This window comes from Mytilus galloprovincialis, chromosome 2, assembly GCF_965363235.1.
Source record: "Mytilus galloprovincialis chromosome 2, xbMytGall1.hap1.1, whole genome shotgun sequence".
NCBI classification, from domain to species: Eukaryota; Metazoa; Mollusca; class Bivalvia; order Mytilida; family Mytilidae; genus Mytilus; species Mytilus galloprovincialis.
Window position 1 is genome coordinate 94,900,573 of NC_134839.1, and position 25,603 is coordinate 94,926,175.

The 25,603-nt window shown below is 32.2% G+C and overlaps 1 protein-coding gene across 3 annotated transcripts; it reads right to left on the reverse strand.

Moving 5' to 3' along the window:
* Positions 1 to 317: 317 nt before the first annotated feature.
* On the reverse strand, positions 318 to 24,022 carry LOC143064952 (uncharacterized). 3 transcript variants are annotated; one of them, XM_076238192.1, is made up of 3 exons: positions 23,921 to 24,022; positions 6,310 to 7,795; positions 318 to 1,867 (listed from the first exon to the last, which is right to left on the reverse strand). In XM_076238192.1, the coding sequence occupies exons 1-3, from the start codon at positions 23,951 to 23,953 to the stop codon at positions 669 to 671; spliced, it is 2,718 nt and encodes a 905-aa protein (XP_076094307.1). In that variant the 5' UTR covers positions 23,954 to 24,022; the 3' UTR covers positions 318 to 668. The 3 variants fall into 3 exon arrangements, with proteins under 3 accessions (XP_076094307.1, XP_076094305.1, XP_076094306.1); XM_076238190.1 differs by having other exon boundaries at positions 6,220 to 7,795; XM_076238191.1 differs by lacking the exon at positions 23,921 to 24,022 and adding an exon at positions 14,117 to 14,219 and having other exon boundaries at positions 6,220 to 7,795.
* Positions 24,023 to 25,603: the final 1,581 nt, after the last annotated feature.

Here is a 25,603-nt window from a genome sequence, read left to right on the forward strand (position 1 = left end):
TCTTCAGATCGACAACGCAAGACATTCGACTCTTTCCAGAATTAGATATAAAGAGCAAAATACTTTGTAAGCTATAAACATTTTAATGTAACTTAAACTGTATACTTTGCGATACGCATAAGGCCATTTCAGTTACAATTTAATGTGTATATCTAACTATTACTTTTTCCATGTAACGAACCATTATTTCAGTTATTTTGAATCATGAAGACAGTCATACCACTATACACAACGAATTACAAGAATTTCAGAAATACATACAATGTAAATGCTAAGAGAGGGTTTTCTCAACCTTTTTAAGATCAATTCTAATCACACAACATCAAATTATATTTTATTATTCACAAATAATTTAGATACAATTAGATAAATACCAACGTTATAACAATACACAATTTGACAAATATTAGATGTAGTATTTTCAAAACGCTCAATAACTTTGTCGTTATCGTATACTTATACGTATAAATCCGAACTGACGACTTCTATCAGCCACGTCGTAGAAAGTATTCAACAAGAAATATAGAACTCTTCTATAAACGAAAAGATCCAAACCATTCGAAATATTTGCGTTATACGCAACTTATCGATAAAAGGCCTATTGAGCATTAATCTTTTTTTTAATTGCCTTTCATTTTACCACTTTTTAAGGTATCAAATGTTAATCATCACGTGAAGTAGTAGTCAATTAAAGGATACATCATAAAAAAGTCCTGCATTGGTGTTCTAGTTGGTGGATAGTAGGGATGTTGCTGATGCTGAGTTGACCCAGGTTGATATCTTTGAGGCGGAGCATGGGTTGGTCCTTCAACCTCTAATCCTTCATATTCGGGAGCTTCAGTTTGTGGAGGAGGTTTCGGTGTTGTTGTTGTAGTTGTTGTTGTAGTTGGTTTAGGAGTGGGCTTTGGTGTAACAGGTCTAGTGGAGAAAATTGGAGGTTGATAGACTGGCGGTTGATAGACACCTCGATGATATTGAGGTTGATAGATATATCTCTGTTGTTGATGCGGGTATTGAGGAACAGGCGAAAATCCCACTTGATGTGGCTGCTGTTGCTGCAGATTGACGGGTTGTGTTTGAATAGGCATTGCTTGTTGCTGTTGCTCAAGATTGACGGGATGTGTTTGAATAGGCATTGCTTGTTGCTGTTGCTGAAGATTGACGGGTTGTGTTTGAATAGGAATTGCTTGTTGTTGTTGCTGCAAATTGACGGGATGTGTTTGAATAGGCATTGCTTGTTGTTGTTGCTGAAGATTGACGGGTTGTGTTTGAATAGGAATTGGTTGTTGCTGCTGCTGCATAAATAGTTGCTGTTGCTGAGTAGAAACCATCGTTTGTACGGATTTATTTGGAGAAAATTGTGTTTGAGTAATGGATTGAATGGGTTGATTAACAGGATACAATGGTTGATTGACTTGTTGAATTTGATTTGCTTGAGCCGGTTGTACTGATTGGTTTACTGTTTGTTGTGGTTGAACAACTTGTTGCGCCGGGTTAATTTGAACAGGTGCTTGTTGTCCTTGTGGTTGAAGTAAGATTTGTTGTGGTTGAACGGCCTGTTGCAGTTGAGGTAACAAATTTACGTTATTAGTAAGTGAACTTTGAACAGTAAAATCCTGCACTGGTTGTTGGGCTATTTGAGGCCCTGCGTTTACCGGAACTTGTTGATTAGAACCAGGAACTAGCTGTCCCTGGAATGGATTACTTGCTGAAAGAGCATTTCCGGTCACTGGTCCTTGTGGTACCATTTGCGGCTGATTTATCATGTGAGGTGGTATTGGAGGTCTTTGGTATACTTGTTGGTTAGCAGGTGGGGCTTGTGGAGGGGCCTGTCCAGAAGGTTGAGTTCGGTAATGTCGTGGTGGACCTGGAATTACAAAACAATACATTAAGAATAACATTTTCAATGGAATAATTGTAGTATATCATCGTTCCCAAGTAGTAACTGCGCGAAATCATAAAAGTCAAGTAACTGTATTGAGAAAATTGTTCTATTCAGTATACTTTGTGAGCCCGGCAGCTTCTCAGCATGAAAATGGGCGGAGTTTTTATTTCAAATTAAATAATCAGTGCAAGGTTATACATGCAATAAAAATAAAAATAGACATTATTTGAAAAGAATAGACATCAGAAAGGAATAAACATGATCGTATTAATATCTAACTCTAAGCTATAAGTTGTAGAGGGTTAATACTATTTGTGAAACATTTTGTTAATCTGTAGGGAATGATGGTTTAAGGATGATACTGTTAGTTGACAAAGCATTAATAAGCAGCTCAAAAGGAACTCTATGATCGCAAACCTGATCTAAAATGCCAAAAGTGAAGAATGATCGCTAACCAACTGATTAAAGCAAAATCAGTGGGTTTGGTACTCGAAGGACATCGGAATTTTTGAACATTATTTCGAACTTATTTTTCAAAGGCTGAAAGTTTTAGATTTTACCAATCGTCATTACAAATTGCTTTTAGCAACAAGCATTATAAAGAGGACCTATATAAACGTAAAGAGAGTAATACACAAAGAAGGTGATAAATATAGACATACCTATGCAGCTTGTTCTTATCATTCAACTGGCACTCAATCATTTTAATAAATAATTGTATTAATACTGAACTAATTGTATCAGAATGATTCTTAACGATTGAAGTTAACGTTCAATCACAACATGTTATTCATTTTAGCAAATGATTTTGATATTATCATAGGAGAAGAAAATAATTAGCTATGCTTTTTTCTTGTTTTTAACAAAAACAAGTATTTGAGTTGTATTGTATTTGTTTCATTATAACATTATTAAAACAAAGTCGCTTTTTGCCCTTTATATTTCCTTGAGTGACTTTTTTTGTAAAGCTGCACGATTGTCATCAAGGCATACACTAAGTTTCACACATACTTGAGCAATAAAGTGGAGGAATATTAATATATAATTGTTTGTACACAATATATCAGAAATAATTTTAATAAATATAAACACTTTAATACCAAAAATATAATCATATATAAATAGAAATAGAAATAGGATAAAATAATATCATTATAACATACATGTACAAAATGCAGTAATATTTTGTTCAAATAAGACATGTTTTAAAGTAATGACAAAATTAATAGATTCGTTACATAAACGCATTGTAATCTATTTTACATGACGGAAATACAAATGTATGAATATTAACATAGTCATAGATTGTCAAAACGTACAAATACAAATAAGGTAAAAAAAAAATCAGATTGTCAAAAGTTACAAATATGATATGTAATAATCCACACCTTACACAATATAACTTATTTAGTTCATACTGCTAGTTTGGTACGATGGGATAAAAATAATATTAATTTAAATGCGCAAGAAGGAAATAAAAAAGAATACGAAATGATTGGAATTATGTAAATGAGACATTTTCAATCGATCAATACTCGAGTCGTAATATAAAATAATCTTTAGTTATATCACATTTTAATGACATACACATGCATACTGAAAATGATGTCTCGCAACATTCAATTGAAAACGAACTCAAACAATTTCAATAACTGTATCAATTTCTTTTTACCATGTGCGATATGTTTTAAAGATAAATAACTTGTTTACTATTTTAACACCCCAGAAATAAATAAGGCTGACAGAGATAACCCTACACACATTAATTATCTATATATGTGGTCTATATGACATTGAAGAAAAATGTTTTTTTTCGAAAATACCACTGAAAAATATTCCTCATTTGGGTAGGATAAGTCTGATAACATTGAAGCCATCATTTCTAAATATGCAAAACGTACAAATCAGAAGTCACTTGAATGTCCCTTCATTCTTTTACAGATTAAAAACATATCGATTACTAGTATCTTATTTTTATAAAATTACAAATAAAGTGATTTCTAGATACGTCTGTGAATTAGCTTGTTATAACCTGTGTCTATTTTACTTGCTGTCTTTTGTACTAAAGCTTTTAATAAAACCCGGAGCCAAATATGTTAACATCGCTTCATTAGGTATGATAATTACAGGATTTGAAGATCTGCTAACGTCATGTGGATACCATTCGCCATGACTAGCATGAGCATCTAATGTCTTAGCATTAGAATAAATACTTTTTATTCTAGCCATAATATTGCTGTACAAATTTGCTATATTTGCAGGAATCGCTTTTGTTTTCGTAGCAGTTGTATCTATATCTTTCATCTTTACTTGTAACCTCTGTGATGTATTCATACCATTTGCTATATTATCGGTTCTCGTTTCGTTCGTGAAGAGAATACTCGAGTTCAGCAAGTTTGGTTTTGAATGGTTCGTTTCTAGACGACTAGCATTCATGTGGTCCTTCAATTTAGGTTCATAGTTTGTCATATTTTCAACTGATAAATGTAGAATTGTACTATTTATATTGTTAATCGCATGTTCACCGGCAGTATTATGTTGTTCGATAATTGAATTCCATCTACTTGGAATGTGTGTCTTTGATAACTTATTCTTATTGCCTGCAATGATGCTTGATTTTCCTTCTTCACTCTTAACTTTAACTGTATTCGATATTCCATGTGATATAATTGCTTTCGAAATATCAAATTTTGGAATGGCATCACCAATATTCTGATAAGCGGATGGAGCATTTGTTACACTATTAGTTTCTGTTGTTACTGTAGTAATTGTATTAAACACTGTCATGAGAGGTCGAAAGGAGTCAGTGACTGTGGTTACACTTTGAGCAGTCGGATTTGTAGTAAGCTTGTCTTCTGTTGACAAAATGTTCATTCGCTGTGTTACTTTGGTAGTGTCATTCATTGCAGAGTACGGTACTAATGAACTGTCGTTTAAGATTGACAGGTGACCAACATTAGACTCATTATGTTGTTGCGACAATGTGGCAACAGATTTGTTTAATGAAGATAACATAGTCGTGTTTATTCTTGCTGATTCGCTACCAGTCCCACTTATTTTGAAATTGTTCAAATACGGGGGCATTTTATTTTCAAATTTGGAAATGTTCACGGAACTTTCAATTGTATTTGACATTGGTCCTGTTATTAAAACATTTGTTTTGTCTACATCCTTTAGTAAATTATCACGGAGTGTGATTGTATCTGACTTTTGAAGTCGTAATTTAATGGCATCTGTATTATTGTTGAAAAACACATCCTGAATTTCAGTGACATTTGCTACAACAACATGAAGAAGTGAACTTTCATTTCCAGTATCAAAATGCTTTAATGGAACGCTCTGTGTTGTATTCATTTTCAATTGATTTTCTGAATTTGTTTGGTTTTTCGGTTGTAACGTATCGTCTGTGTTATTACGTATTATTGGAGGTGATAAAACAAACCAACTTGGTTGATTCTTATTTTTCAATTCATCGGTTTTACTTTTTTGTCCTTCAGAATGTAACAAAGTATTTTCCAACATTGACAGAACGTTCATTTGTCTACCAATACCACTATTAATTGACCCTTTCTTGGGATTATAAGGCTCTTTCCGGGAAACTGTAAATAAATTTGTCTTTTGTGTCAGTTCTTTACCGTTGAGATTGACCATATGCTTAATTGGCTGATATATTGGCGTGTGTACCACGTCATGTTTTGTCTGTTGACCGTAAGTATTGAACGGTTTGCTATTCACTACATATGTCTCACTATTATAAGGTGTAGTAAAATCAACAGATGAAAATGATTTATGAATAAATGGTTGTTGAATTTTATCCAAGCGGTTGACATTCTGATTCATGAGGTTTATATAATTGTTCTTAATATCCTTTTGTTGATTATCTTTGCCTTTTGGTGCATCATTTCTACCATTGTGTCTAAAACTAAATATTGGCATATTTTCAAACAGTTTATTAAGCTGTTCGAGCACTACTTTTCTATGCGCATTGATTGAAGTGGCATCTGATATGGTATTTGGATTATCGAAACTATTAGCTGTCGAAACTAGATTTTGAGAAATGTTTTTTGAATTGTGCATCTTGGACAGTTTCATTTCTCTATTGTTAGGCGAAGGAATAGGAGACAATGGATTTATTCTATGAATGTTAGAATTTATGCTAGGCGCTTGTGTTGACGCATGCACAGAGTTTGATCTAAAAAAAGTTTGACCGTTATAACTGACCATGCCAGTATGATTAATACTACTTTGTATATCTATTCTACTTATTCCCAACACCGAGGTATCAGTAATAGTGTTACGCTTGTCTATATCAGCATGCAACGCATTTTTATTACCTTGTGAGAACGCCTGATCAGAAAACACAAATTTTTGCGCATTGTTAGGATTGTTAGAAGTCACTACTGTATGATATTGAAAATCAGAACCTTGATTAAGTGGTTGATTCCCATTTGGTGGTGGCTGTCGTTGATTTAGATTTTGTAGGGGCTGTGGTTGATTCCCATTTAGAGGTGGCTGTCGATTTAGATTTTGTTGGGTCTGTGGTTGATTCCCATTTGGTGGTGGCTGTCGTTGATTTAGATTTTGTAGGGGCTGTGGTTTATTCCCATTTGGTGGTGGCTGTCGTTGATTAAGATTTTGTTGGGGCTGTGGCTGTCGTTGATTTAAATTTTGTTGGGGCTGTGGCTGTCGTTGATTCAGATTTTGGTGGTGCTGTGGCTGTCGTTGATTCAGATTTTGTTGGGGCTGTGGTTGATTCACATTTGGTGGTGGCTGTTGTTGATTCAGAATTTGTTGGGGCTGTGGCTGATTTACATTTGGTGGTGGCTGTCGTTGATTCACATTTGGTTTGGGCTGTGGCTGTCGTTGGTTCACATTTGGTGGGGGTTGTGGTTGATACACATTTGGTGGTGGTTGTGGTTGATTTGGTTTGGAATATGGTTGCTTTACATTCAATGGTGACTGAGGTTGTTGTTGGTTCAAATATGGAGGCGGTCGTGGTTGTTTAAAATTTGGAGGTGGCTGTGGTTGGTTCATATTTGAAGGTGACTGTGGTTGGTTTGCATTAGAACGTGACATAGGAATGTTTCTATTTGGTAGTGGTTTCGAAGATGTCCTTTGAAACTGTTGATTCGTTTGTCTCATTTTGTGTTGCTGTTGACGCTGATTTATACTGTAGGAATGTGATGGTACCGTTTGCATATGCTTTGGTTGTTGATTTCGGTTCATACTAAAAGAATGTGATGGTACCGTCTTCCTGGGCTTTGGTTTTTGATTTTGGTTTATTCTGTTAGAATGTGAAGGTTCCGTTTTCGACGGACTCTGTTTTTGATTTTGGTTGACACTTTTAGTATGGGACAATTCTGCCTGCCTTGGCCTCGGATTTTGATTTTGATTCATACTGTTAGACTGTGGTTGTTTCGTCTGCCTTGGCCGTGGTTGTTGGTTTTGATTCATACTGTTAGAATGAGATGTTTTCGTCTGCCTGGGCCGTGGCTGTTGGTTTTGATTCATACTGTTAGAATGTGATGGTTTCTTCTGCTTAGTCCGAGGTTGTTGATTAACTTCGTTTGGTTGTGATGGTATATTGTTTTTATGTGACATTTGCGGCTGAAAATTTGCTCCATTTTTAGTTGCTGATTTAAATGAAAAACTCTTCATTCCCGGTTTTGAACCAATAACTATTCTTTGTGGCATATTTGAACCAACATTCCCAGAAATTTGTCTTGGCACATTTGATCTTTCGCTTCTATATATTTGATTTGGTCTATTTGAACTAGCACTAAATGAAGCATTATTTTCATTTCTATTTGAATGTTTTTTTGTGTCAAAACGTGCAGAAGAGCAAACTGTTATTAAATATCCTAATATGAGCAGTTGTAAATATTCCATTGTCACTTTCACAGGAGAGATCTGAAGAAAACAAAAATATATAGATTAAAAAATCGTTTAAATGTTTTCGTAGTGAGATTTTCCACCCAAATACCCCATTTCATACATGACTTCATAGAATAAATAAATAATATCTACCCCACCAAAAAACCCACAGAAATACAACACCCATTAACAGTATAAAATGCAGAGATCAATACATTCTAGCCTTGGACAAGTACGATTTAAAATAGTTGGCGAGTTTAAGTTAGAATTAACTTATAAATAGCATTTTTTGTGTATGTTGTTTAAATGCATACATCTTAATCATCTTTATGAGTTATTTTAAACCACAAACTATAATTACACATCCAACACTTACAAATACAGTTTCTGAACAGTTAAATATAGATGATTCAACATTCAACAACAGTCTAGTGTCTTATTTATTCGGGCAATCACACACAAATCTAATATAACTTAAATCTGACCATGTAAATATGAACCTAACGGGCACCGTACTGAATGACTGGTGCGTAATGAGTTCTATGCAATTCAACGATATCGATGCATTATACAACAAAGCTTACAAATTCGGGATATTATGCAACCATTTGTACGATTTTGTGAAGTTTATGTGATGCCGCGTTAACCCCCTAGAAGAACACTGTGAAATTTTATGGAGAAGGAGTTGTAGATACATGGTACAGACTTGCGAAACAACGGACACAGTTTCTCTTCTATATAATTAAATCCTTACTGAAGAACCAGTTAGGAAAGATTGTCTCTTATTCGGTCTTTCCACTATTCTGTGGAAAGACATTTTGTATTTGTTCTGATTTTTTTTTCTTCCGCCAGATTTGTAACGTGTCCTGTTTTGTGGTTTCGCAAGATGTCACTTAGAATTTTTACATATGATATCGAACAGTTATTGTGCTTTTGAGACTGACCCTGTTTAGTCGAAGACTTTTTATTGTAAGAGTTATCTACCCAAACTCTGTTTTCTTTGTGGTGAGATCTCCCACCATAACAGTAAAAGAAAACCGACAAATTTGATTTACCAAATTGCTCGCTATATCCTCAGGATTTTTTTCTCTAGTTTTGACGGAACCAATACAAAGACTCTAAATGAGAGTTATTTCCCATAATGCATTTGAAATAAGTGATAGGCACTTGTAAGTTGTAAACAATTAGTGATAGAGACCTACGGTAATTTGTTTGAGATCCTTTGTTAGAAAAGTTAAAAACTAGATCAAGGTCAAAGGTCAAGGTCAAATTTTCAATTTTGACTTTTTCTTGTTCCTTGATCTCCTCTGTCACTTTTAAAGATATATATAAAAGAAGTAGTGCAGCAAAATGTTAGCCTTATTGTGATTTAGATCTGATACATTTGGTCTCAAACAATCTAATGATATCTTATCCGAGTTATTGGACCTGAAAAGATTAAATTTAAGGTTAATTGATTATTACTCCAACTTGGTACATGATAACGCCATAGGGTCTTTTACAAACTGTTGGTTGACATGTGACTTAAACAAATATCAACCGGAAAGGACTTTGAGTAAACTGAAAGTAGCTTTTTTGCTCTTATTGCATGGTAAAGTACCTAGAAACTAAATGTTTTTTTGAATATAAAGTAAAGTAAAGTAAAAGTAAAGTAATCTTTATTTAAAGTCGGGTTGCATATATACCTTTTAAACGGACAAGGTGTCAAAATGGCGGCACGCAGAGGATTGATACTCGAAATTTAAAATCGATGGTGATCTCTTATCTAGCTAAATAAAACTTTCATATCTATGAATATGCACACATAAACCTATAATTCGAGACCGGAAGTGAATTTAACTAAACCGAAAGTACCTAATATCTCCCATATTACAGGCTAAAGTATATAGAAAACCATATATTTTGGGAATCAGTGTAAATAAAGCTATCATGTGAGACCGGAAGTGACATTTTTAAAGCGGAAGTTGACAATTATCTCTCTTATGTCAGGCAAAATATATAAAAAAAACATTTATTTATTGAATCAGTTTGAAGAAACATATGCTAAGGCGTCAATAGTGACTTTAAGTAAACTGGAAGTAGCTTCTCATCAATAATTTAGAAAATTGGTATGGAAATATAAAAAAGAAGATGTGATATGATTGTCAATGAGACAACTATCCACAAAAGACCAAAATAACACAGACATTAACAACTATAGGTCACCGTACGGCCTTCAACAATGAGCAAAGCCCATACCGCATAGTGAGCTATAAAAGGCCGGCTTTAAATGTTCTCTGGACAATTGGTTTTTAATGGATATGATATTTCACCCTTAAGCTCGTACAATATTATAATATACTGTTCTGGGTAATAACACGGTACATATAATCAGAAAAGCTCGTTGTCCTCATATTTTACATTACTGAAGTGGACATTCAATTTAAGTCTCCCATTAGTTAAAACATGACACTTGTCAAATAGTTGCCCTAATGTTCATATCCTTAAACGCTGGCGGAAAAACTAAATCAACTTGTTTTTATAAGATTAGCCTTAATTTAAAAGAATACTAGACTATTGAATAAAATAATATGTACTGCTTATCCTTTAAACATTAAAGACGAATACTTGAACCAAAATGAAAAAAACGGTGGTTATATTCATATCTGGAAGTAAATATCTTTTTTTATTCATAGTTATATACTTTTAAACGAATTCAAAAGTTTGAGTTTGGTGTCGGAATCGCAATTTCGGTCATAAATGTCAAATTTGTCAATATCCTGTCTCATATAAGGCCATATATACATGTACATGACAAAGTTATTAAGGCAATAAGTAATTACAAGTTATAAAGCTAAACGGACAATACCGTGGATAGATTAATCAAAGTACTGAATTACAGAACATCGGATGACTATAAGTTCTTGTGGATGGTCAAAAGCACTTGTCTCAGAAAAAAAAATCACATATATCTTTACCTGAAACAGAGGTGAATGTACAGAGAGTTTTTATTCTGAGACAAGTTCGTGCGTGGACGATGAATAAATGACAGGAAATTCAATTCAACCGTAATAACTATTATATTGTAGTGATACAAATCAGTATACACTGATTTGTTGTTATATATCATATTAAAATAACAGTTACATGTATATATGATTTCCATCTATTTGAATATATCATTCTATTCTACTATTCTAATAATAGTGCAATGCAAGTGCATGGTGGACACTTTTCTGTCAACATTCGATTTTCCTAAAAGATTGAATACGAGAAGGCATTCATATTTACTCCACAAAAACAATTACAGAGTTACCGGTCCTTGCCGGTATTGTCTCAAAACGTTCTTTGAGATATTCTTCCACTTGCCTTAACACAATTTTTCGGTACGTGTGCATTGATATTATCAATGATTTTTTACTTATATATTTACATCTAACTACAAAACATTTTCATATTATTAATTTATGTTGTAAACAAAAATGTTTTTATCAGTATTCATTGAAGAGATGTATTTATATCAAACGATAAGGAATATTATTTTGCACTCGTTTATGTGCGCGTATTAATCATGTTTAAAGATTGGTTAAAAACCCAAAACTAATTTATATAATGGAAATCTAGGTGATAGCAATACATCGAAATGACCTAAAGGTCATCGCGATGTAAAAATAATAAAAGAACATCGATGGAAGTCTAAAGATTTAACGATACAAAACCCTTTAACATCGGGAGGAATTCGTGTGCTCTTAAACAAAACGTACCACAGTATTTACCAGGCAGAAATTTCGTTTAGCTAACGTCATGAAAAAAATCAAGGGTGAATAAAAAACCGGAAACACTTACCGATTTCCAGATTATGATTCCTTTTTTTTCTAAGACAAGACGATTCATTTATGCTTTACTCATGAATCATTCAGATATGATAACAGACAAATAGACCTATGCTTAATTCTTCAATATATATAAAGATGGATTTGGTTTGGAAGTTTGGTAGTAACTTTTGAAAACTTATTTTAAACATGATAGCACAACCTAACTTTTAAGCAGATGTTGTTTACCGAGCCCGGAAATTAAGATACTATCCGGGTAAACTTTAAATAAACTTATCCTTAAATGTTACCAATTAAACACTACATACTTTGTTAGATCTTTTAATATTGTTTTATTGATATCAGTACTGATTTTGTTATCAAATCAAACTTACTATTTTTTTTGTGGTTATAATAACATTACATTAATTGCTCTACAATCTATCAATACCGTATCTTGGCATTGCACAAGGTCATGTTTTTCTCTGACTGTTTATGGCGTCTTTACACTAAATCCACTGGATGTTTGATTTGTACTGGTTAATATTTTAGTCCAAGATGCATATTTGTGTTATAAGTTGTTATTGGCTTTAAACAAGTTGTCAGTAACTGTGAGTATTCTCAGATCTGTGTGTTTTTATTGTGGGGATGTACCCTGTCACGTCCACTTTGTGTTTTTGTAATATATTTCTGCTTAGTATCTTTATAATGAGTTAAGACCGATTCAATTTATTTTTATCGTTTTTTCACATGTTGTACTGTATCACCATCGTCCTAAGTTAGAGGAGGGTTGGCACCTTCAAACTAGTTTTACATTGTGTCCTAAGTCAGGAGCCTGTAGTATAACGGTTTGTTGCTGTTTATTATTTTGGTTTTTTTGTTCATAATTTTTGACATAAATTAGTCCGTTAGTTTTCTCATTTAAATTGTTTTACATTTGTTTTACATTTTTTTTTAGTTCGGGGACTTTTACAGCTGACTATGCGGTATAGTTTACTCATTGTTGAAATCTGTACAGTGACCTATATTAGTTAATGTCTGTGTCATTTGATCTCTTGTGGTGGGTTGTCTAGTTAGCAATCATACCACATCGTCTTATTCATATATAAGACAAGGGCTAACCAGGAAGACCTGCTAGTGGAATTTAAAACCTTTACAAATTGATTGTGGTACGAAATCACAAACCTCAAAGATCTCACAGGTTAGTAAACACGGAAGATGATTAACTAAGACCACTCGACCAAAGAGGCCTCCAAAAAGAATTAAACACATGTTTATGCCTCCAAAAAGAAGTAAACACATGTATTGTTTTTCACATGCAAATTCATTTTGATTTCGAAAGTGCACAACAAAGAACAACGGATAAAATTCCACTTTATTTTGTATCGAAACTATCTTTAATAGCGTGTATATTTTAAAACTTTTTATTAATATGTGTAAAACTATGTTTAGAATTTGAGATAGATACCTTGATATATAATTCCACTCAATACTGTCTCTGTGAAAACTAATAGAGAGAAGACAATTATTCTTATTTCTATAAATATTTTGTGGAAATCGGAAAATATCGGTTACGTTGATTGAATTTGTTGTAGTAGTTTTGGATAAATCAAATTAGGTTTAATGATACAATCTGTTATTGATAGGGGTAACGATAAAAATGACAAGAAATAGGCTAGCTACATGTATCTAAAGGAAAGGGTTTGTTGGTATGTTGAACTTAAAGTAGTTATTCTCATCAATGAACAATTAAATATAAACACATGATTCATGGTAAAAATTTCTTTTTGAGAGTCTATCCTAAATTGAGGTAAATTATATGGCCTTCCGAATACCGTTTCGATCCCTAACATCACTGAAGAGACATTAATTGTCGAAACCGGATATGGTGTACAAATTTTTGCACTTCATGTTTGTGGTATACCATCCTTCCCGCAATTTGATTGTTTTCTGTTTGGTATTAAATTAATATAAAGATCCATTTTGTTACATCTTGTGGTCAATTTATTTGGCAATCGTCAATGGCAGTCAGCAGGATTTAAACACATCGATTGTTCGACGTGTTAGTCAAATGCGTTTTGTTAAAATATACTTTTTTTCCTTTTTTGTCTTTTGGAAAATGTTGTTCTTGCTATTTAGACCCCTCCACCACGAAATATTTTTTACATGCACAAGTATAAAAATGCAGTTTTTATCCAACGCAATCATAGGTTTGAACGTTGTTTAAAATTTAGACTTATTTATTTTCTTTTAGTATATATACGTGTCAGATTTTTTTTTGACTTCTTGGTTAATCACATTCAAGCGAAATTATAAATAATACCATGACCTTTCTGACTTACAACTGTAAATAAGTGGTTCAACCATAAATCTTATGAATTAATACGTCTGATAATTTAAAAGACAGAAGTAATTATTTCTTGGGAAATAAATAAGAAAAAAACTATTAGTATTTACAAAATGAGAAAAAAATGTTTGGAATAGTTTAGGACATGCAAGTAATAGATAGTTTTGTGGGATTAAGAACCCATAATATTTTACAGTGCATCCATGCATTATTACTTACTCAAACAAAGTATAGTTTTTTCCTCCCCATCAATTATGATAATTTTCCCCTGCCACTTTCCATATACCGTAATACAGTTCAAAAGGAATGATATTACACAGAAATTGTGCGAATGGAAATTATTTGTGTGCACTCGAACTGTGAATTTTATCAAGTTGTCACATATACATTATATTTTTATGTCCATAAATGATCACTTTTCAGGTAACTCGGACTGTCATTAACTGTTGTAAAACACATCATACAATAAAATTGATATGTATTACAAGACATTACATAAAACATTTGGTCTTGCCAAATAACCTTAAGGATGTATAAATAACAAGTCACAACAACATCATACGCTTTCTCTGTCTCAAAAAACAAAACAAAACTACACGCTAATGATTTGAAATGATTTCTTTTGATTTGAAATGATATCGTGTTCTTCCTTTCAAAAAAAGTAATAATAATACTCTTGAAAAAGCAAATTGTATGAGTATCTTTGATTGTCTCAGTTAAAGGTATTCATACTCATTCTGCAGGGGATTTATATATGTTCGAATTCACTCGATGTCGTTCGGACTTTTCTGTGTTTGGGTTGCGGTCCCATTGACGTATGCATCAAATTGCCTTATAACAAATTTGAAGAAAAAAACATGATTTTTACATATTAAATTTTCCTTGAAAAAGGTAAAGGTACGGAATGCACAGTTAAGACAGTGAAAAATATTGGATCTGTGAGAAAAATATAAACTTCAATGACAGAAAATTTTGTTTTTTCTTCAAATGAGACAAGCGATGGAGAATTCAGTCAGAATATTTATACAAGACTATTAGAATGTCTTCTTTTTTCATCGTTGTATACTTCAAAGATTTTGCATTTGTGCGTAAAATTGATTGGCCGAACTTTATATACAATGCAACATATATTGCACATGTTTTCTATTACAAGATAAAAACTGCATTATAACGACAATACATGACTGTATGTTTCATTTAAATCCGCAATGTTGATTGCCTGACCACAACTGTGTGACACTCTAATATATTGTCCTATTTTTGTATATAATACAACACTATATGAAAATATGGAAATGTAGCATGATTGCCAATGAAACAGGTACCCTCCAAATTTCAAATGAAGTGGATATATGATTGCGCGTGTGTTCCGTGTCAAATTTAAAACACTACACAGAAAAAAACAAACAAAAATGATGATGTAAAACTTAACTTCATGGTTTTAGTATAAAATTGTGAAGGATGATGCTTTGAAAAAAAATTAAGATTGTAATTGCGTTGATCGTGCTTACTATATTTCAGATCAAAATGTGCTGATAACGCTTTTACACCTCAATACAATTGTAAAAGAAACATTCAAATCTTTTAAAAGAAAACAAAAAACAAAAAACAGTTGAGTTAATTTAACTTGTTATTTCAAGGCTAGTAGTTAAATAATATAATCATAAAAAATGAGTGCTTCTTTTATAAGACCGTAAAAGCATTGAACGACAGCACATTTTCAGTATGAAGCGATTAAGGTAAACAATGTTTCATCTATCGGAAATTCCCCTATTATTTCATATAAAAACATATTTTTAATAAAAATTCTTCTTAAGATATATTTGTTGTCCAAATTGATTTTTTTTTTAAATTAAATACAGAAATGTATTTAATGTCTTGTAATACTTATGAAACATATTTATGATTCATACTTTTAGGGAAATCACAATTTGAAAACAAATATAAATTAATGCAAGACAAAATCATATGGCTATATAGGAAAAACTGACATTTAATTTGAATATTTGTATACAAATAATGATTTCTCAGTAATGACATGTCATGAAAATATTTCACATTAACCATAAAAACTGTCTACATTTGTGAGTATAACATAAGAAATTTCATCAAAATCGAACCTCAAATTAGTTTTGACAATGTTTAAAAACGTGTTTATATATGAAATGTAATAAGGGAACTTTGGGTGAGTGGCTTTTGACCTGAGACTACAAAATGTGCTTCGGTCAACTCTTATACACTCCATCAAAATAACTGAAAAGAATTATTTAATTCCTAAACATTTACAGCAACGACATCTTTTTTCTTTTCGTCTGCATATTCATCAAAACATATATGCAGTACATCGGAATCTTACAACGGATATCGGACAAATTGGGACTAACTGTGTACCACTTACATGTATAACGAACCTGTTTCTGTATTGTTTTGAGTTATAATTTATGAATAAAATCAGCAAAGACCCATCGAAACAACATCTGATTCAAACATTTTAATAACACTTTTAGAGATTAGATGATATATCGGCTCTCTATAACGACGACTTCAGGTTGCATTTCTGTAAATATTGACAATGCAAATTCCCATAGGAACTCCTTTTACGGCTAAAACTGTACCACTTTCACTATGAAGTCTTGAAAAAAATCTTATCCTAGAATTGAAAGTTCATATGCACCACAATTTTTTTCAAAGGTCAAAATATAGGGCTGTGCGGCATATTTTTAACGTTTATATGCCCTGAACTTCTCAGAGTTTAAACTTACACTAATTTTCTTAACTACCCCTACCTCGAATGAAAGGTTACCAAAGATTTCAATGTAAACAAATGCACGTGTTTATTTACTGGTAACATTCCCAAGTTCTGTCTCTGCGATATGGAACACAGAGAGCATAACTGGGAACCAGTATGTAAATAAAATTAATTTTCTATGAATATTCAATTACTCCCCAAAAGAGGCATGTTTTGAGAAACAGCTGTATTTACAAAGTGCAACCTTCAGTATGTCACTAAGGAGATGTATCCTCCTGAACCGTGACTTTAAATAAAGCTAATACTAACAATGAACACTGCCCTTTTCTGGATCTTGCTATCTATATCTATATTTACTGCCAGCCTAATACCAAAAGTTATGATAAAAGTTAAGTTTTTTTTTTATTTCCTATTATTAATTATCCAAATTTAGATGGTGGCGTTCCCTTGTCATCATCTTATTGTTTTCATATATCCCAACTTGTTCGATATACCCGTATATGTAACAACGTATCAGATTTTAACGAATGAAATTTCTGTTTATTTGGAAAATAATAATACTAGGGTTTTCAATATCACAAACTAGTAAAAACGTTTACTAAATTTTATCATCGTTACAAGGATATCATTCGTAATCATCAATCAACATGCAGTCATGTTACACGTTCAGGTATTTCACATCCAATCCTTTATGGCAATATTCTGTACAAAGCACAAAAATATCGACATTCACCTTAAACACTTACCAATCATTAAACCAGACTTATTCAGAAGGGATATATATGCAGTTACTGTTGTCAGGTTATCAAAGATTGCTTATTTTTAAAATATTGATTCATGCATAGGGTCTTTCCATAGGAAATAAACACATTTATTCTAAAACCAATTCGGCTTGATATGGATTATGTTCTTCTTGTGTTGTTTTGTGATGGCATGATACTAAACCCCTAACAGGAGGGATTATGATTCATTATAATATGCTGAATGAATATAACCCTTCAATAAGTTTAACTGAGGTCTGAAACTGGCATGTCGTTTTAAATGCTAACAGTCTTTTGTTAATTTGTATCATTCTCATTTTGCTTCGTTTCCTTTCTAACCTATTCTGACATCGGACTTGTATACATGCGTATTGATGTGTGTCTGTTGATTCTAAACTGGCTAGATGTACATGTATAGGGGGAGGGTTGAGATCTCCCACAACATATTTAACCCGCCGTATTTTTGCGCCTGTCAAAAGTCAGGAACTGATGGTCCAGCCAATTACATCCTGTTCTATTTTTCTGTTCGTTATAGTCAATTTGGTAATGTGCCCCATCACCTGTCTGGTTCAATGAAGAACAGTGCTAACTAGATGTTTATTTGCAAAGCTATTTGTTTAATGTGTATGTGTGTCATGAATTTTTGTACTCTACCCAATTTTACTTCACATGTACATAGAGTTCTTGGAGAATGGTACAACTACCAATAAGAAACTAACAGAAGACATGACATTTATACTTTTTCCTTTTTGTCACATGATTTCATTCAGAATATAAAAATTGACTAATCGAGCACGAACATGATTAATATAAATGTGTTACATGTATTGGAAATAGATATACCACATCATAAATATAGAAATCATTAGGAATTTGTTTCAAATAATGTATATTGTTGATCCGATAGATATTTAAATTCAAACACTGCTAATGGTGAACATTATGCTTGGCTTGGAAACCAAATTGAATGTTAATATACAGAGTTTGTTTTTATTTGGAGCTATTTCACAGTGTAGATACTATTCTGTACGCTATCCGGAAGTCACGATTTTCGAAGCGAGGATTTCCAACTGGCTAACAGGACGGTTTTGCCTACGGTAACTTTTTTCATCATTTGTTTACTCCTATATCTACAAAGTGCTTTGAACATCTTCAAGGTATATATAGCATCAGAAATATGAGTAACTGTAACAAAAACATGCATTAGAATATAAAATATACGTGTGCATCACATCAACTTGGTAGAAAAAAGTGAAATCGATGGACAATTTTGCTCTCGTAGTACAAAGCAAATAATCTTTTATTGCAAGTATTTGCATCAGTTTACAGTTAAATATATACTGTTTCAATATTCTTTTCGTATTTAAGTAGAATATTCGTATTTCCCATAAAAAATATGTTTTCCTTGAGGATCCCAAAATAAATTACTGTACGATCAGTCTAGAACTGACTGTATTCTAGAAGCGATTTCAGATTTTTTTACTGTATGACCAGTCGTGATTTTGAAGAAAAAACAACAGCAATTTGAAAGTATATACGTGTATATGTGATATTATGAACTATCCAGGGAACTATAACGTGTAATTACTTTCATCAGACAATACAAATATATTTCTTATGAATTTTTTAGACGGCAAAATAATTGTATTTTTGTTCCAGCAGTCTTATTTAAAATCAAAATGCCTAAAAAGTATTACATGATTCGCTTGTGGACTTTGTAATAGTGTATCGTTACAGTTATCTGTTTAGCTATTACATTTTTTAAGATTATCTACACCGTCCGCTGTGACCAATTGATGATAACATAAATCAAGCTTGTCTCTTTTAAAATAAGAAAAAATGGATAAAGACAGCTTTGCGTAGGGGGATAATTCATGTGATATAATTTTGGTAAGTTTACAGAAATAGAAGGTCCATAATGCATTAATCGAGTAAAAATGGAGCAATTTCAAAAAACTTTAATGATTGGTTTAGGAGGTGTTGGAAATGGATGAACCCATATAATGCAATGTTCAAGTCCGTATCTTATATAAATAAACTCATCATAGATACCAGGACTAAATTTAGTATATACGCCAGACGCGCGTTTCATCTACAAAAGACTCATCAGTGACGCTCGAATCCAAAAAAGTTACCCCATAAAAGTTTTTACTAAAATTCGAAATAGACGGTGCACAATACAGTCATTATCATTTATGATAAGGAAACCGAATAAGATTAATTAATAGTTATATCAGTGACGGATTAAAAAAAAAGGGGATCCGGCAGTTTGAAACCCTTTTTTAACTATCAATGCATTTGTATGGGAACATATATTTGGAATCCTCTTTTCTCCTGGATTGGACCCCCTCTCCATTTAAAAATGGCCGGAACCCCCAATGTATATTAAGTGGTTTATGAGGAGATGCGCTTACAAAACCGGCGAAACATATTGTACCGGTCAAACGGACAAACGGAAAGATGGACTTCTTTATTACTATAACCTCCGCTTGACAAAGTGGTGTACAATTGAGTGTCAAAGAGACAGCTCTACATCTTAAACAAAGTGAAGGAACTGTGATCAATTATAGGCTACAGTACGGACTCGAATGTGTGTAAATACATGCATTTTTTATATAACAACTAAATCTGTGTGTTTGTACAATTTTAAGAATAACGGAGGACATTTCTGAAACTTATATACTAGTATACATCAAACCTTCCTCTTATTTTAGCAACATTTAAACATCCTTATACTTAATGTAGTAAGTCGAGTACACCCTATCAAGCATTAGTTTTCAGGATGTGAATGTATTGAAATATATTTGTGTTATTTAGAAAAATGCCACCTTCTGATGTATCGTAAATAACTTTGAAATCACCACTAGAATACAGTGACATAAAGACTGATCATACAGTTTTAAAATATACAAGCGAGACTGATCATACAGTGAGAAATTCAAACAAGTGTAATTTTCTTATTTCTGGCTTCAAAGATCTTGTTGAAACTTTTACCACCACTTGCAATATACTTCATTTAGTTAATTAAGTCAGGTTTTTACGTTAATTTGTACACTAAGAGGGTAAAAAGATTGTTTTTAGGTTCGCCGACTGATTTTTCTTAGTGATGCACTTGAAAATCTCTTGATTAAGGCAAAGATACGAATAATGAATGTGCGGAATATAATTCTAAACCATTTGAGAATATCGATGTCGGCTGAATTAATCATTAAGCAATGTACAGATGATCAACTTACCGTTTAATTCAGTATACCAATCAAATTTAAAAAAGTTCTCGCTTCGAAAATCGCGACTTCCGGATAGCGTACAGAATAGTATCTACACTGTGTATTTATCATTATAGAAACGAAAAATTGTTTTGGAAGAAAGAGAGAAGTACTTGCTGTATTTCGTATGATCAATGTTTTCTTAAATATCTTAAGGAAAAAAGGTTGCATCATATCAAAAGGATCTTCGGTTTCAATTATCGGACAGACCCAAACTATATGATTCGATCCTGGCAGATCAACTATTTTATCTTACCATAAGACCATGTTATGGGATGAACACATAAGACGTAATAGTAAAAGAGAAAGGGTAATGGGTGGAAAATATTTCTATCATCTAGTCACAACTTCTCTCAATTATGATTTGACCCAAATAATATAACTCATCCTTGGGGGGATAAAACATATCAACGGTTCTAGAAAAACCCATAAAGGACCAAAATTCAGACACTCGTAAGAATCTAATGTCTTCAAATTACCAACTGGACTTCTAACCTCGAAAAAAATGTAAATTTAGCAAGAACCTCGTCACTTTTCCAACTAAGACCTTGTTATTACATGAACCCAGAAACCGTTATAGAACAAGAAAACGTAAACGATTGATTCGAAATGATTGAGACATTCAACCGAAACTTAGTTATGAATGTATAAAAAAAAAACATGACTTCTCTGCTCCGTAAGATTGAAAATCACCATCGGGGGTTGTAAAATTATTGTAAATAACAATAAATCAAAAACTATTATTCGTAAGGGCCTAAAATCTTCACAATTGGACTCATCAATATGGGATCTTGATTTCGATAAAAGTCCAGTTAAATAAAGTTTTCATTGTATAGACATGCTGATTTCGATAAAAGTCCAGTTAAATAAAGTTTTCATTGTATTTGTGCGACATCAAACAGTGATAAGTAGATATAGGAAGATGTGGTATGAGTGTTAATGTGACAACTCTCCATCCAAATAATAATTTATAAAAGTAAACCATTTTAGGTCAAGGTACGGCCTTTAACACGGAGCCTTGGCTCACACCGAGTAGCAAGCTATAAAGGGCCCCAAAAGTTACTAATGTAAAACCATCTAAACGGGAAAACTAACGGTCTAATCCATTTAAAAACGAGAAACACGTATGAACTACATAAACAGACGAAAACTACTGTGCATCAGATTCCTAAGATTTTGACAGGAAAACTACGACCGATATAATCCCGATCGTAGGTTCCGAAATGTCTGAAGTAGCCACAACTCGTACCTATTATCCATTTAACTTCAACACATGGGACCTTAATAAATAAAGAGAAAACAATCAAAGGTCAAGTTCCCCTTAGTCAAACCGAAAGTACTTTTTTTCTTCTACAGCAATGAACCTAACAACACTAGACTTGTTGGTTTAGGAGGATGATCGACGAATCCGTGATTTTCGTCAAGTGACAAATAATGCAATCATTCTATTTACTAGAACATATTAATGTGATACGAATACCCTCCTTGCTTTGTACAAGAACGACAGACGAAGTCGATTTTTAAACGTGCTAGTTCACAAGGTAACAGAATAAAGCAATCACCTTACCCGCCCGGACACATTATATGAACTCATCATCGACCAGTCTTTGCTCAAGCAGCAATTACAAAAATGTCTGGTTTGACCCGGCCTAGGATCAAACCAACAATCATCCACCCGAACTCGAGACGAGCATAGATATTTGGTTTGATTCAGGAAAAAAAAGGAATTTGCGGTTTTAAAAGTCACTTCCAGTTAACATATATTTTGGAATTCTGTATGTTGGGCTCTATCACATTATTCAATTTACAACCATTAAAACCTAGTGTTTCTGCCTGTTTGCACGTAATTAGTGACCAAATATATTTAAAATCGCTCAAGTATTTGCTTTTCGGAAAGGCTGGTCTTTCACTGGAAAAACCGGAATATTTCTGATGACTTATTTATGTTGTCTAGTCCAAAGACACAAACCTTTGAGTTATACGTGCTCATCATGTGTGCAATTTAGTTTTTTTTCAAACTGCAAATACAATTCACGTTTATAAGTGTGTCACAGTAAAATAGCTCGAGAAACATAGTCTTTTCTCTTGTAAAAATAAATAAACATGTACAAAATGTAGGTTAAATATATAAATAATCAACTTATACTGGCATTTTTCTCAAGATTTCTAGGTGTATAAGTCAAGGTTTAACGAAGCACAAAATGACATTAAGATGTAAAGAAACAGTTACTATCGATAACTGAAAAAACAATTGATGTAAACGAGAATTCTGAGATAACAAATGTCTCCACCGTGACCATTTCACTTTGGTCGTAGATAATTATATAGTTTGTATAACATTTTACGAACATAAAATATGTATTTAAGATCACAGATATGACGAATAGCCTATCATAAAAAAGAAGAATCGAATCTGAAGCAACGAGACAGGTGAACGAGCAACCAGTACATGTTGATACAATTTTATCAACAACAAAAATTAAATAAATATGTATTTATCAGATATTCATGTAATGCTTTAAATAACTTTTGGTATCGTCTGGGTATCGCACACGTGATAAAAAGTTTTAACCAGAAACACGTGACATGTGCGGTAAAACATTTGGTAAAACGAAATATTTGATAATTATTTTAGTAATTAAGTATGATAGATTTTCCAAAAGCTTATACAAAGTCTCATTCATACACATGTATAAAACTTTCAACAAGCGATCTAGAATTATTATTGTTCAGCAGAATGTATTAAATATCGAAAACTCTGTGTAAATTAAATGTCTTAAACGGATTCTATACTAGGCTATATAATAATATTGTAAAGACATACCGGTAGTACATTGATATATTTAGTCCCACTAGACTACAATAATTGTTGAAGGTATATTTTGCATCTTTATCTTTTTTTAATGTCTTGTTTTTTATTGCTTGTTTTATAGTGCGTGTTAAAAGATGTGTCTAAATGAAGCTTGTTAATATGGGATTATATTTAGGTATGCCATTATCGTGTTTAATGTACACAAAAATGATTATGGTCATCCTTTGAATGAACTAAAGATTTATTTAACTTCATTTCATATGGTACTCGTCAGCTTGACAAACAACATACCAGCTAACCATTTTTGTCACGAACTTGAATTGAAGCATTCAAAGAAATTCAAATTTGAAATAAATCATTTTATTATTTGTTTTTACAAATCATAATGAAATCAAAAATTAATATAATAAAGAGATAAGTATTCAAATTACGTACCTGAAAAGAATTAAAAATTCCAGACCTTAACATTTAATGTGCCATTGTTATTCTGGTAAGAAACCAATAAAACCAATATATAGATATACATCAATGACAAGGCCGGGGGAAATGACAATAAAACATTGTAGTGTGTTGATTCATTGTCCAGTTTGTGTTTTAGACAGAAAGAAATATTTGTGAAATGCAATCAAATTTTGATAGATACTGCATGTTATAATTTGTAATACATACAGTTAGAAGTAAAGACTGTATCACTATTTGAAAATTCCTATGCATATTACATACAAAATCAAATTTTAATAAAAAAATAAATAATCATCTAGAGTTATTCATTGTCCGAATCACATAAAACCTTTATCGCCAAAAACAGAAATGTCTGCAATTTCTTGCAAGAATTTAAAAATAAATAATGTATGAGTTATACTTTTACTGAATTGTCATTGTTTCAAAAAAGACAATTATTAAACAAGTTGCTGCACGAAAAGGATAAACGGATATATAGGCAAAATGACTATTAATTTTATTATTTTTATATGTTTTGATCAGGACAGTACTGGGATGCCATTAAGATATTTCATATAAACCATTAGATACGGTAATTTTCTAGGAGTTTAACACTGGTACTTTCATTAACATCTAACATTATATAAGTTTTGACAATTAAAAAATGTGTAACATATATAGGAATTTCCGAGTGATGACAAACTTTGTCGTAGTACAAAATGAAATCCCATTTATAATAATTATATTAAGGAAATACACGAATTTTTTTTCTAAATGCAAAAACTTGTTTTATATAAACAGTAGAACATAACATGTCAAATATGTTTGCTCGACATTATTTTACCGGAAAGTTCATTAACACATGCATTTAAGCTCGTTATTTAAAAATTGACAAATATAATACCTACCCACATTAAAATGAGCTTAGAGCTTAGCATAAACAAATTATTTGAAAGTATATTTTTCTGACGACATGCAAACCTACAAATTCAGTTAAAAAACTCCAATTATATTGAAAAGAAAACACCAGAAGAAATTGGCGCATTACCTGGAATCTTGAATTAATTTGTCCAACGAAAATGAAATTAAACAGATTTTTATTTTACTCGCGACTTTCGATAAGATATATACATTACAAAAAATAGAACTCATATTCTTGAGTAGTGTGTTTTTACCAAAAAGGTTGGAGAAAGGAGATAAAAAATGAGACAAAGTTATCTAAAAAAAATATCAGCTGTCAGACAATTATTATATCATATTAATTTAATTAATAACTGTTTGTACATTCACTTTTGTATTACCAAATGTTGAAACTACTTTACAATTTAATTTATTAGTGCATTTATTTAAGGAAGCGTTTATGCGAACAATGTGCAATTGTCTTTTTTTCTACAGAGCATGTACATGTATTAGTGTAATTTTAGATTGCATGTCAGTCACTGCACGAAACACTGTAAACACTATGCTATTGTCAAATCCTAAATTGAACGAGTAGGTGGTCATTAATAGTAGATTAAGGAAGGTCATGTACTACTTATGTTTTATTGCTTTATTGTAAACCTGTCAATCAACAATGATTTTATGTACACGTTGTCCGAAATGTTTATGGCCATATTCACACTTCTTCAAACATATAGATCAATTCATAAATCTGGAATGTTAAGGACCAATATAGTC